The sequence below is a fragment of the Orcinus orca genome, chromosome 20, assembly GCF_937001465.1.
Source record: "Orcinus orca chromosome 20, mOrcOrc1.1, whole genome shotgun sequence".
Taxonomy (NCBI): domain Eukaryota; kingdom Metazoa; phylum Chordata; class Mammalia; order Artiodactyla; family Delphinidae; genus Orcinus; species Orcinus orca.
This window is the reverse complement of record NC_064578.1, coordinates 14,144,693-14,158,282: the sequence shown is the minus strand read 5'-3', so window position 1 is coordinate 14,158,282 and position 13,590 is coordinate 14,144,693. Positions and strand designations below refer to the sequence as shown.

The following is a 13,590-nucleotide window of genomic DNA, read 5'->3' as shown; positions in this document are numbered from 1 at the left end:
GGGGACAGGTGCTTCCTTGGTGGCGCAGTGTTTCGGGGTCTGCCTGCCGATGCAGGGGGCGCAGGTTCGTGCCCCGGTCTGGGAGGATCCCGCGTGCCGCGGAGCTACTGGGCCCGTGGGCCGTGGCCTCTGGGCCTATGCGTCCGGAGCCTGTGCTCCGCGGTGGGAGGGGCCACGACGGTGAGAGGCCCGCGTACCGCAAAAAAAAAAAAAAAAAAAAAAAAAAATGGGGACAATACATATATTGACCAAATAAAGCTGTTGAGACGAGGAAATGAAAAACGGCAGTTTTCAGTGCTTAGCACATATTATGTACTCAAAAAATGTTAATGTTGTGATTATTTTAGTAAAGACAGGCTCACTATAAGCTTTGTTATTTGGAATATTCCTGATTATATTTATAAACTTTGGGGAACATAGTGATTGTGTTTAAACGATTACATATCCTTTATCTAGTCTTTGGTCCCATGAAAGAACAATATCCACAGCTTTTAGTTTTTAATTACTATTTATTAAGAATCAGATGTAAAAAGCAACCATTTCCCACCAATAGCTAAAATAATAACGATTCACAACACCAAAATTTGGTGAGGATGTGAAGCAACCAGAATGCTCACATACTGTGGGTAGAGATGTAAAATGGTGCGAGCACTTGAGAAAACTGTTTGGGGGTTGCTTGGAGAGTTCCACGTACATCTCCCTTGGTGATTCTCAAAATGACAATAATGCTAAGGTTGAGAAACCCTGATCTACTTCATTACACAGCCATATGACGGCTAGGTATTTACCCAAGAGTAAAGAAAACATATGCTCACCAAAATGTCTTGTACTGGAATGCTTACAGCAGGTTTATTCCTAATAGCCGCAAGCTGGAAACAGAACTCAGATGTCCATCAGTAGGAGAATAGATAATTAAACTGTGGTCTATCCATATAATGGCATACTACTTATCAATAAAAAGGAACAAACTACAGATACGGAAGACAACATGGATGAATATTGTCAGGGTTCAGAACACACTACCACCAAATATGGTGTCTTGGCATACTGAATATTTTAAGCTAAAGGAATTTAAGAAATGGTAGGTGCAGGAAAGACTCCCTGACCTTGCTCTGAAGCAGGTCATAAGAACCTTGTGTGAGAGATGCCCTCCCTGTGCCTGGAGGAAAGAAACATCCTTATCTCCAAAGATGGGAGGACTCCGACAGGAATTTAAATGAACGTACCTTGCTAAATTTCCCCCAGTTTGCCCCTCTTAGCTCATACTCATTTGTCACATTTTCCCATGACTTTCCACTTCTCATCAAACCTATGTAAAAACACTCAGGTCCTAGTATAAAAACCTAGTATAGGACTTCCCTGGTTGTGCAGTGGTTAAGAATCTGCTTGCCAAGGCAGGGGACATGGGTTTGAGCCCTGGTCCGGGAAGATCCCACATGCCATGGAGCAACAAAGCCCGTGTGTGACAACTACTGAGCCTGTACTCTAGAGCCCACGAGGCACAACTACTGAGCCTGCATGCCACAACTACTGAAGCCTGTACGCCTAGAGCCCGTGCTCTGCAACAAGAGAAGCCACTGCAATGAGAAGCCTGCGCACCGCAACGGGGAGTAGCCGCCGCTCACCGCAACTAGAGAAAGCCCAAGCACAGCAACGAAGACCCAATGCAGCCAAAATAAAAAATAATAAAAAAAAAAAATCCTAGTGTAAAAACAGTTTCTTCAGATCTTCATTTCCTTGTGAAGGCTTCCATGTCACAAAAAGCATTAATAAATTTATATGCCTTTCTTTCGTCAAGTATATCTTTTGTTACAGAGCCCCAGCCAAGAACCTAGAAGGGTAGAAGAGATTCTTTTTCTCCCCTACAATATAAAAAAAAAAATTACAGTGAATGGAAAGGGACTGGAAACTAAAAATTATAAACTGTAATGATAGAATTTATATGACATTCTAGAACAGACAAAACTAAACTATAGTGTTAGAAAGCAGATTAATGGTTGCTTCTTGGGGGTGGGAGATTGGGATGGGGCTCGAGGGAAATTTCTGGAATATTTAATAGGCCTTTGGCAAAAATGGTTGAGTAGTACACTTAAGATCTGAACATTTGACTGTATATATTATACCTCGAAAAAATTGAAAAAGGCAAACAACCCGTGAGTTTGGAAGATCTTGGAAGATCTTTTTCTTACAAACAGCTTTCCATTGGTCACCCCTCAAACTCTCCAACAACTATATTTTCAGTGTTTCATTTTAGCTAGTAGATGTGTAATTGTATTTCATTTTGGGTTTTGTTTACATTTGCCCCAAAACATGAGGTCAAGCATCTTTTCATATGTTTATTGGCCTTTTGGATACCATCTTTTTGAAGTTTTTTTCTGGTCTTTGCCCATTTTTCCACTGGGACATCTTTTCTCACTTATTTGTAGGAGTTACATACTCTGGATACAAGTCCTTTGTCACATATTCGTATGGTAAATATCTTCTCTCACTCTATAGGTTGCCTCTTCACTCTCAGTGCTGTCTTATGATGAATAAACATTCTTAATTTTTTTTTTCTTTTGCGGTGCGCGGGCCTCTCACTGTTGCGGCCTCTCCCGTTGCGGAGCACAGGCTCCGGACGCGCAGGCTCAGCGGCCATGGCTCACGGGCCCAGCCGCTCCGCGGCACAAGGGATCCTCCCGGACCGGGGCACGAACCCGTGTGTCCCCTATCGGCAGGCGGACTCTCAATCACTGCGCCACCAGGGAAGCCCAACATTCTTAATTTTAATGTAGTTCAATTTATATATATTTTTTCTTTATGATTAGTGCTTTTTCCATCCTGTTATAAACTTTTTGCCTATTTAAAGGTTACGAAGATGTCCTCTTATATTTTCTGCTAAAAGAGTTATTGTTTGATCCTTAAAATGTAGATTGGCAATCCAAATGAAATCTATTTTTATTATGTGAGGTAAGAGTCCAAATAGAGTTTTTTCCATATAGATATCCAAATGTCCTAGCACCATTTTTTTGAAAAGACTTTCTTCTCCACTGATGCATGTCCTGGAAGACTTGTAAAAAATGTATATATACATATATATACACACACACACACATATATACATCGACATATATATACACATACATATATGTGTGTATATATACATATATATGTGTGTATATATATATTACATAAATGGATCAAACTCTACACACAGTTCTATATTCTATTTTCACACAATACTGTTGGCATATATGGCCTATTAATGGCTGCATAGTATTTCATTATATGGATGTACCATAAAGAATTTAATTTCCTTATAGCAGACATTTAGAGTAACCAGGTTTTGTTATTGATGTAATTAAGGTGCTGTAATAAACATTTTGTCCAAAGTGAGTGCCAGTTCTTTGTTTTCTAAAGATAAATTGCTGGGAGTGGGAATAGCTGGGCTAAGGTGCAAGGCCATTTTGTAAGGTAGTACCAATTTTTCACTCTTCCTCACAGTATGTAAACCTGTTTCTCCACATTCTCACCAAAAGTAGCTATTATCGATCTTTTAAAATCTTTGCTAAGTTGAGTGAAAAGAAAACATTTCTAATTATTTTTTAAAAAGTTAAACAGCTTTGTACTATATCCTTATTGGCTATATTACTGTTTTTGGATGGCCTGTTCAAATCTCCCATTTTTCTTCTGAGGTTATCTTTTCTTATTGGTTTATAAATATATGTGTTATGATAACAGAGTGTTATTTCGTAGTTTCCCTAGCTTGGTTTTTCTCATGTTATTCTGAGCACCAGTTTGAAGTCAAGCAGTACTAGGAGTTCAATTCTACCCAACGGCAAAAGAAAACCTCTGCCCAGGGCCCAGGTGGGCGGGGCCAGCGTGTCCCGGACAGGTTGGCCCCGCCCCATCCCACGCATCCACTCTCGAGGGGGCAGGGCCAAAGGACGCTCCCTCTGTGCGCGCAGTTGCCATAGCAGCCTTGGGGCGGGAGGCTGGAGTTTCCCAGCTTCTGCACCTGAGGAGAAACGAAACCTAGAGAGCCGAGGTCTCGGCGCTGCGAGAGTCGCTGGCGTGCGTAACGTTGACGTGTGACGCCAGCCGGGCCTTGAGGCGCATGCGCGAGCGTGTGTCAGAGTTCTCGGGCCGCCGTCTGCCAACTTTCGGCGGCGGCGCAGCCTGGAGGAGTGCTTCTGCTCCGTGTGTCCTGCAGCACTAGAGTAAGGAGGGCAGGTCCCTGCCTCCTTCCCGGCCTCCCGGCGCGCCACCTCCCTTCACTGTGTCGGGGACACAGAAGGCCTGAAGGAGCGACGCTCCCGGAAATCATCCCCACGAGCGGAAGTGGAGAATGCCCTCCTCGAGTGAGGAGAGGGAGTGAAGCGCAGCCTCTGTAGAGTCTGGGGGCTGAGGTGGGCGTGAGCGAAGGTAATCCAGGCCCTGGTTCCGAGCCCGGGTCCTCCTTCGACTTTCCAGTGGGTTAGGCAGGGGCTGGAACTGAAGTTCCTCCGGGTCAGGGACCGGGCCGTTCGAATGGAGCTTGGGACTCACTTCCACCAGAGGAAACTAGGTCTTGGGTGCTCCTCGCCCAAAGTAAAGCGCTGGACACACACTAGGCATTATTTTCACCGTTGCTAAGGAGGAGGAGGAGTTGGCGGAAACACTTCCAAAACTCTTTCGTTTAAGTGTTGGTTGGAGGAGTAACAATTGTATATGAGATATTGCGGGTTTTGTGTTAGGCCGGCGAATTTTGCGGGTATTCTCTTCGTGGCTTTGAGCAGGGGGTCTACATGACTCCCTACTCGACTCTGCAAAACAAGAATGGTAATACTGACCCTCGTAGCAGAATTACAGTGCCACAAAGCTCTTTGGAGTGCTTAATGAGAGGGACAGAGGAACACATACTGGAAACTTTTACCTTATATCCTGTAAACCACAAGCATTTTTGTTGTTAAGCATTGCGGTGCTAGAGTGACGTTGAAGTGCATTGTTAAGACATTCAGAACCTAGTCGGAGGAGTGCCTTTTGTGCTAATCTGATATCCCTTCAATTATTCGATAAATACTTATTGAGTGCTTACTGTGTACTGAGTGCTTACTGTTCTAACTTCTTGGAATGATAAGTGAGTAAAGAAAACAAAGACCCCTGCCATGTGGAGCTTAGGTTGTAGTTTTGGGAAGACAGTTAACAGTAAACATAAATAAGTAAATTATGTGTTAGAAGGAAAAGAGTGCCATGGAAAAAAGAAAAAAAAATACAGCAAGGTTCTTACCTTTACTTTACCATTGGTAATGCAAGATGCAATTTTAAATTAGGATGTCAGGGTAGGCTTCACAGAGGAAGTGACACTTGAGTAAATTCTTGAAGGAGGTAGGGGAAGTAACTATGCAGATATCTGAGGGAAGAGCATTCCAGGCAGAGGGACTAACTCGTGCATAGACAGACTTTCCCCTTGCAGTGTGTCTGAGGTCTTACCTGAACAGCAAGAGAGCCTGTGTGGCTGGAACACAATTAGTAAGAGGGGTAGTATTAGAGAATGAGGTTAGAGATGGAGTGGGGGTGGAGGACAGACATCTTCAAGGGCCTTGTAAGTTACTGTGAAGACTTTGGCCCTTACTTTGAGATGGGGAGCCACTGCAGCCCAGTTTTGAGCAGAGCAGGGATACAATCTAATTTAGGTCTTACAAAGTTACTGTGGTGGGTATGTTTCAGAATAGAATGTAGGAGGCAAGGGTAGAAGCAAAGAGACCAGTGAGAAGGCTATGGGAGTAATCCAGGAGAGAGTTGACAGTGTCTACAATCAGAAGGCTGATAGCTGGAGGTGGGTGAGAAGCAGTTGGATTCTGGGAATTTGATAGTAGGAAACAATGTTTGGATAATTTGTGGATTATTGACCTGAACATTATTCAATATAATATACAATTTATATATAAATATATAATTTTGGTCTGTGTTCCACAGGTATAGTTGGGAAGAACAATGGAGTGTTTGAATCACTTTAGTTGTTTTCCTGTGAGAATAATTACCTATTAGCTTAAGTAAGATTTCAGAGCTTACCTACAACCATTAATTAATATGTGAAGTTCATGACTAAAATCAGACTTTTTCCAAAATAGAATATAGTTGAAATCTAAAAGTTGTAGTTTCCAGTTAGCAAAGTGTGAATTAGGACAGAATAACTTGTTGTAGTAAACTCTTATTTACTTTTATTTAGGATTTTAGTGAATGCCTTCTTTTTGCCATCTTTCAGAAGTTTGTCTAATATAGCTTCTAACAGTTAAAAAAAATCTAAGGTAAGAAAAATATATTAATGGGTAACTGTGATTATCCGCAATTTTTGTGCAATGTGTAAATATATGGTGGCAAACAGAAATGGCTAAGAAGATACTTGTTACTTTAAGAAGTTTACAAGCTAGTAGAGTAGACAGACTTATAAATAATTTTTTTAACATCTTTATTGGGGTATAATTGCTTTACAATGGTGTGTTAGTTTCTGCTATACTTATAAATAATTTAAATAAAATGTAGGGCTTCCCTGGTGGTGCAGTGGTTGGGAGTCTGCCTGCCGATGCAGGGGACACGGGTTCGGGCCCCGGTCCGGGGAGATCCCACGTGCCGTGGAGCGGCTGGGCCCGTGAGCCATGGCCGTTGGGCCTGCGCGTCCGGAGCCTGTGCTCTGCAACAGGAGAGGCAACAGTGAGAGGCCCACGTACAGCTTAAAAAAAAAAAAAAAAAAATGTAGAAGGATGAAAAAGTGTGTTAAGAGAAGAGTACAAATGCTAATAGAATAGTCTTCTGGCTGTTATTTTGTTTATTGTATTGCCCGCTCACCTTTATCTCCCATTTTAATCTTCAGGCTGGTGTAGAATGTATTGAACATGCTAAGTAAATGCAGTAGTCATGAACTGAAGCACCTATTGATTAACATTGTGCCAGCAAGTACCGTGTAATACTCATTGCTGTATCTGCTGGAATTTAGAACTTTTCCAACACTATGCCATTAAGCTTTGCTTCTTTCTCTTGTACCCCATCCCCTTCCATTGGACAGATGTTTTTGGTTTCTTAGGCAGTGTTAGAACACAGAATGTAGGGTTACTATTTGTAATTTGTATATTCGTTAAGGATATTTCTTCAGTTTAAAATTATTCTATCAAAGTGTATTAAGTTTTTGTGCAAAAAACTAATATTTTATAATACAAGCATGGAGCTGTCTGACCAGCCATATAAAGCAGGAATCTAGTTTAGAGACATGCCAGGGTGAACTATAGGTCAGTTTCAACATTGATCAGGAGGCTAACCTGTCAGGTACACCACAGTTGACAAGCAATATGGTGATGAGTGTTTGCTGGTAGCCTGCAAAGGCGATTTGGTACCACCAAAGTGTGTGATTTAGCAAGAGAGTGAGATCTGGACAGAGGATATATTTGGCAATCTTTGTAGGTGAGTAAGTGGGTGGTGTCAGAGAGGTCTGGTAACAGGACCAGTGCTGGGTTCAGGTGCGGGAACCTCTCCTGGAAGGAAGTGAGATTTGGAGGGAGCTAAAAAAAGCTAAAAGTCACTTGTTAGAGTTTGATCAAAGGTCACGTTCAGGGATGAATCTTAGTCTAAGTAAGTGTTTGGGGCCCTGTGGGCAGTGTCTCAGTGATGGGTAGAGGAGAACTTTGGAGAGGAGCTCGGTGCGTTACTTTGGTAATAAGAGCTGCCAGTCACTGATGAATATTTTTTGGTATATGCTTTTTATATGCTAGCATGTTTTATCCTCATCTAAAAAAATGATACCTCAATTTTTTAAATAAGAAACTGAGATGTAGAGTTATTTGCCCACAGCCTCTTACTAAGCTGTAAATGGCAGTGCTGGGATTTGAGCCCAGGTCTATCGGATAGCAAAGCCTTTATTCTTCATTCCAGATTGCCTCATCATGTAATGAACTGTGCTGACATTAGTCTTCCCATTTTTTGTGGGTTGTCATGATTGTGATCCAGTTTGCTGTGGATGAGTTTTCACTCACTAATAAATTTGATTCATTTAATTGTGTGTTTTCTTTTTCTAGATTTTAATTTAATTTGAAAATGAGTAAGTGCAGAAAGCTACCACTGGGTTCAAGTCCTGAGACATTCAGCCCAGATGTTCTTGCTGATATTTTTGAACTCTTTGCCAAGAACTTTTCTTATGGCAAGCCACTTAACGATGAGTGGCAGTTACCAGATTCCAGTGAGATTTTCACCTGTGACCACACGGAATTCAATGTGTTTCTTGATTTGAAGAGCTCCCTAAATGAAGTGAAAAACCTACTGAGTGATAAGAAATTGGATGAGTGGCATGAGCACACGGCTTTCACTAATAAAGCTGGGAAAATAATTTCTCATGTGAGAAAATCTGTGAACGCTGAACTTTGTACTCAAGCATGGTGTAAGTTTCATGAAATTTTGTGTAGCTTTCCACTTATTCCACAGGAAGCTTTTCAGAAGGGAAAACTGAATTCTCTACACCTTTGTGAAGCTCCTGGAGCTTTTATAGCTAGTCTCAATCACTACTTAAAATCCCATCGATTCCCCTGTGATTGGAGTTGGGTGGCTAATACTTTGAATCCATACCATGAAGCAAATGACAATCTTATGATGATTATGGATGACCGACTTATTGCAAATACCTTACGTTGCTGGTACTTTGGTCCAGATAACACCGGCGATATCATGACCTTGAAATATCTGACTGGACTTCAGAATTTCATAAGCAGCATGGATACCATTCACTTGATCACTGCAGATGGAAGTTTTGATTGCCAAGGAAACCCAGGTGAACAAGAAGCTTTAGTCTCTTCTTTGCATTACTGTGAAGCTGTCACTGCTCTGATGACTCTTGGAAGTGGTGGCTCTTTTGTTCTGAAGATGTTTACTTTGTTTGAACATTGTTCCATAAACCTGATGTACCTGCTAAACTGTTCTTTTGACAAAGTCCATGTTTTCAAACCTGCTACCAGCAAGGCAGGAAACTCAGAAGTCTATGTGGTATGTCTCTACTATAAGGGAAGAGAGGCAATCTATCCTCTTTTATCTAAGATGGTGCTGAATTTTGGGCCTGAAATGACCAGGAAAGCTCTCTTTCCCCATCACATGATTCCCGAATCTTTTCTTAAAAGACATGAAGAATGTTGTGTGTTCTTTCATAAATACCAGCTAGAGACTATTTCCGAGAACATTCGTCTGTTTGAGTGCATGGGAGAAGGGGAACAAGCAAAGCTGAATAGTTTAAGGGACTATGCTGTTCAGTATTTCATGCAAAAGTTTCAATTGAAGCCTCTTTCCAGAAATAATTGGCTAGTGAAAAAATCTAATATTGGTTGTAGTACAAATACAAAATGGTTTGGGCAGAGGAACAGATATTTTAAAACCTACAATGAAAGGAAAATGCTGGAAACCCTTTCATGGAAAGATAAGGTGGCCAAAGGGTACTTTAATAGTTGGGCTGAAGAACATGCTGCATATCATCCTGGGCAAAGTGCTCTTTTAGAAGGGACAGCTTCCAATCTTGAGTGTCACTTATGGCAGATTTTACAGGGAAAGAAACTGCCAAGGGTAAACTGTTCTCCTTTCTGTGATGGTGAAATTTTAAAGGCTCTTAATGAAGCAATTGAAAAGTCATTGGGAGGAGCCTTGAATTTGGATTCCAAGTTTAGGCCAAAACAGCAGTATTGTTGTTCTTGTCACATTTTTTCTGAAGAATTGGTATTTTCTGAGGTGTTTAGCCTTACAAAATGCCTTCAGGATGAGCAGGATGTAGAACCCAGCAACCAAGTAAAGTGCCTGCTTGTGGGTTTTCCAGCTCTCCAACATGTCAAAATACATATACCATTGGAAGTTCAGCTCTTGGAATCAGCTGAACTCATGACTTTTAGCTGTTCATTGCTTCATGATGGAGACCCAGCTTACCAGCAGTTATTTTTGGACTGCCTTCTACATTCATTGCAGCAGCTTCATACAGGAGATATTATGATTTTGCCTGTACTTTCTTGTTTTACAAGATTTATGGCTGGTTTGATCTTTGTACTCCACAGCTGTTTTAGATTCATCACATTTTCTTGTCCCACCTCTTCCGAGCCCCTGAAGACTTGTGCAGTTCTGCTTTGTGTTGGTTATCAAGACCTTCCAAACCCAGTTTTCCAGTATCTGCAGAATGTGAATGAATTGTTGAGCACTTTGGTTAACTCTGATGCACCCCAGCAGGTTTTACAGTTTGTGCCAATGGAGGTGCTCCTTAAGGGCACACTACTTGATTTTTTGTGGGATTTGAATGCTACCATTGCTAAAAGGCATTTGCATTTGATTATTCAAGGAGAGAGAGAAGAAATCATCAGCAGCCTTCAGTTATGAAGTTGAACTTGTCCTTTCTGAGATTTAGCTTCATGGCATCTTTCAGTTTCCACTGGTATTGCATCCCTTTGTATTGATTTAAAACCTTTTATTTTGAGGAAAGGACAACTTTTGCATCATTTAAAGTTTCATTTTTTCTGGAAAGCCATCAGCTAGTTCTGACCTCTAGGGTATATACACTCACAGACATAGAGTTTTCTATGTGGTAGAATATATGCAGTGATGATATTCAACCTCAAACATGAGAAGTGTGTATGAGCTTGGGGTGGACACACCCATGCTTGCATATGCAGTTTATGCAGTTGGTCTTATTTATCTGCTTAAGATTTACACCTGTGTGCCTTCATTCAGATTAGATTTTTTTTCCAACTAATTTTCTTCCAGTGGCTAATACTGTTACTGAATTGATAGAGGTCTTTGATGAAAGGAGGTGAGCCACTACTCAGCAACATTAATTTCCTTTAATACTGACCATGTCAGTTATGGATATGTGGAATTCATCATGCCAGACATCTTGATACATGCCATTCATTGCCTTTAGACCATCGATCCAGTTTACTTCTGTGGTTTAAATGAAGCTACTGTGCTGTTTTATAAATATTCTACTTAAACACAACCATCCAACTAGAAAGGATATCAAGACAGCTTCGAACCAAAGATCATGTTTAAAAAAATGAAAAATTATTGTGTCTAAAACACTCCTATATGAGTGAAAAGTTTCACTTAGCAATGGTATGTAATTTTTAACTTCTGGGAAATAATCTATGAACAGAAAGATTTTTTTAAATTGCAAAGTAATGTTTATGGTCTCATAATGTGGACATGTGAATGTGATGAATGTAGTGAGTACTGAAGAGAAATTTTACACTTTCAGAATGATGGTATAACATTAAAAATTTTTAAATTTTCATTAATTCTTTTTTTCAGTATGAAAGTAGCACTTTACCAGAAGATTAACCATGAGATCGTTACTTTATCAATTATGTTTGATTTCTTTTGAATTATATGTATTTGTCAGTATAAATGGGCTATTCTGGCCAACTGAATTAAGCAGATCTTTGTTACTTTGAAATTCTGCACAGTGAAGAATATGTGTATTGTCACATGTGCATTTTAGACATTTTTGTTAGTTATATGAAAAGTAAACATATTCTTTGATGTATTTGGTTGACAAATATTAACCTGAATTTTTTCATGTTCTTTGCTATTTTGAGTTCCATTATAGATTTATGAATAAAGTCATTAGCAGAGAGATTTTGTGTTCAGTTTTTTAAAGAGAATCATGGGGAAGTTAAAAATATAACTTGGAAACACATTTTTTTAAAGGAAGGTTTGAATGGGCGTTAATGTTCCTTCATTTCCTCTGATTTGTATTCATTAAAATTTAGTCCTTAATATTGCAATATTTATGGAAGCTCTGCTTCAGGAAAGAAATTGAATACTTAAGGGAGGGAGGAAGAGGGTAGATGTACTTCTTGTCAGGGAGGGTGTGGAGTACTAGAGGTAGATTTCTGAAAGAAATGTGATTTTCTTCTTGTGACTTTATGGAAGCTTTTATAGTTGTATAATGGTAGAAGTCTGATAGAAAAATTGGTTACCAAGAGAGAATCAAAAACCACTCTGGGGAAACCATTTTGCGCTTAAATAGTCTTTATGCCTTGGTTGATTTGGTCCAGTACAATGACTCAGTTTGTTTTTACTTGTTTTAACTATTTGATTAGAATGAAGTTGAAAGCCTAGGTCCAGGTTCTGGTACTAACACTTTCTTTTAAGCCCCTCAAATAAGTATTGAATGCTTAGTTGTTTTTAACATTAACCTGTGTTGGAATACGTAACATACCTGGTGTATGTTAGAGTGTATTTTGGTTTTTAATCCAGTGTTTGGGATCAGTTGCTGTTCATCTGGTTTATTGGATTCAGATTTGCTCTAGAGGTGAGATACAACTGGAGGAAAGTTCATATTGAACCGGATGTAGCTGACGGGTACCAATGATTTATAAGAATTTCTCTTTAAGAAAAAGGGAAGGAAAAATGCTGTCTGAAAAATGAATAAAAAAATAGAGGAGGACCATAAGATGAGAGATGATTTGTATAGTTTATCAAGTTAGTTACTGTTCTTAAAAAAATTCTTTTTAGTAGATTTTGAGATTTTTAACTTAATTGTGATGCTGTTTATTTATTTATTTATTTATGGCTGCGTTGGGTCTTCGTTCCTTCGTGTGGGCTTTCTCTAGTTGTGGCGGCGGGGGGAGCTACTCTTTGTTGCGTTGTGCGGGCTTCTCATTGCGGTGGCTTCTCTTGTTGCGGAGCACAGGCTCTAGGTGCGTGGGCTTCAGTAGTTATGGCATGCAGGCTCAGTAGTTGAGGCTCACGGGCTCTAGAGCGCCGGCTCAGAAGTTGTGGCATGCGGCCTTAGTTGCTCCGCGGCATGTGTGATCTTCCCAGACCAGGGATCAAACCCGTGTCCCCTGCATTGGCAGGCGGATTCTTAACCACTGCACCACCGGGGAAGTCCCAATTGTGATGCTTTATGAAAGGAATTTTTAACAGCCAGAAAATTTAAACATCACAAATGTGTTTCCTAACAAACTTAGAGAAAGAGGTCTTGCACATTTACTTTCTTCAGTATTGATTTTTGTTCTCCCTAAGAGAAAAGTCAGTTTTGTATTTTAGTGAGGGCTTTTATATATTACCCTAATGTCACATAAATATTTAAATGTGTTAAAAGTATCTTTTCTGAATAAATTTAAAATCCAAATTTGTGGACTTTCTCTATCTTTAATTATTTTGTTTAAAAAGATTTGCATTAAAAATTTTTTTCTACTCCAAAGATCTTGGAGTGTAATGAAAGAAGCAAGATATTAGGATAGTTGGAAAAAGCATGTTTATTATGCTTTTGTTATTTTACTTATCTTTGATGAGAATACTGGGTCTTTTAAATATTTAAACCTTATCTTTTATTTCCAGATGAGATCATTAATTGAATAGTTTTAACGTTAGTTACGGTACTGTTATATGTGGTATGGGTATATGAAATCAGTTAATACCTCACATTTTTAGAAATGAAAATATTGATTATAAACCCAATCAAAATCTTATTTTCCATGTTTAAATATTTAATACTTTTCATTGATTTTTTAAAAAGGGCAACATATTTCGTTTAGTGTATTTTTGCTTTTGAAGGTGAAAGTACGAAAAAGGAGATTTTTAGTTTTGTTTCAGTTTTTAAAATTGTCTCAAGCA

At 39.7% G+C, this 13,590-nt stretch overlaps 2 protein-coding genes across 4 annotated transcripts in view; both read left to right on the top strand.

Annotated features, from left to right (window-relative positions):
- Positions 1–4,202: 4,202 nt before the first annotated feature.
- CMTR2 (cap methyltransferase 2) lies at positions 4,203–11,599 on the top strand. 3 transcript variants are annotated; one of them, XM_033434345.2, is made up of 3 exons: positions 4,279–4,404; positions 6,191–6,269; positions 8,028–11,599. In XM_033434345.2, the coding sequence occupies exon 3, from the start codon at positions 8,047–8,049 to the stop codon at positions 10,345–10,347; it is 2,301 nt and encodes a 766-aa protein (XP_033290236.1). In that variant the 5' UTR covers positions 4,279–4,404; positions 6,191–6,269; positions 8,028–8,046; the 3' UTR covers positions 10,348–11,599. The 3 variants fall into 3 exon arrangements, with proteins under 3 accessions (XP_033290237.1, XP_012389760.1, XP_033290236.1); XM_033434346.2 differs by lacking the exon at positions 6,191–6,269 and having other exon boundaries at positions 4,203–4,340; XM_012534306.3 differs by lacking the exon at positions 6,191–6,269 and having other exon boundaries at positions 4,269–4,404.
- Positions 4,271–13,590, top strand: part of HYDIN (HYDIN axonemal central pair apparatus protein) — a 440,857-nt gene continuing 431,537 nt past the window's right edge. Inside the window, exon 1 of the mRNA XM_049703807.1 lies at positions 4,271–4,404. The gene's annotated coding sequence lies outside the window, so the exon portion shown is untranslated. The remainder of the gene's footprint in view (positions 4,405–13,590) is intronic.

What these genes read in the sequence shown, in the direction of transcription:
- CMTR2 (XM_033434346.2), top strand. Translation starts at nt 8,047, where the DNA reads ATGAGTAAGTGCAGAAAGCTACCACTGGGTTCAAGTCCTGAGACATTC.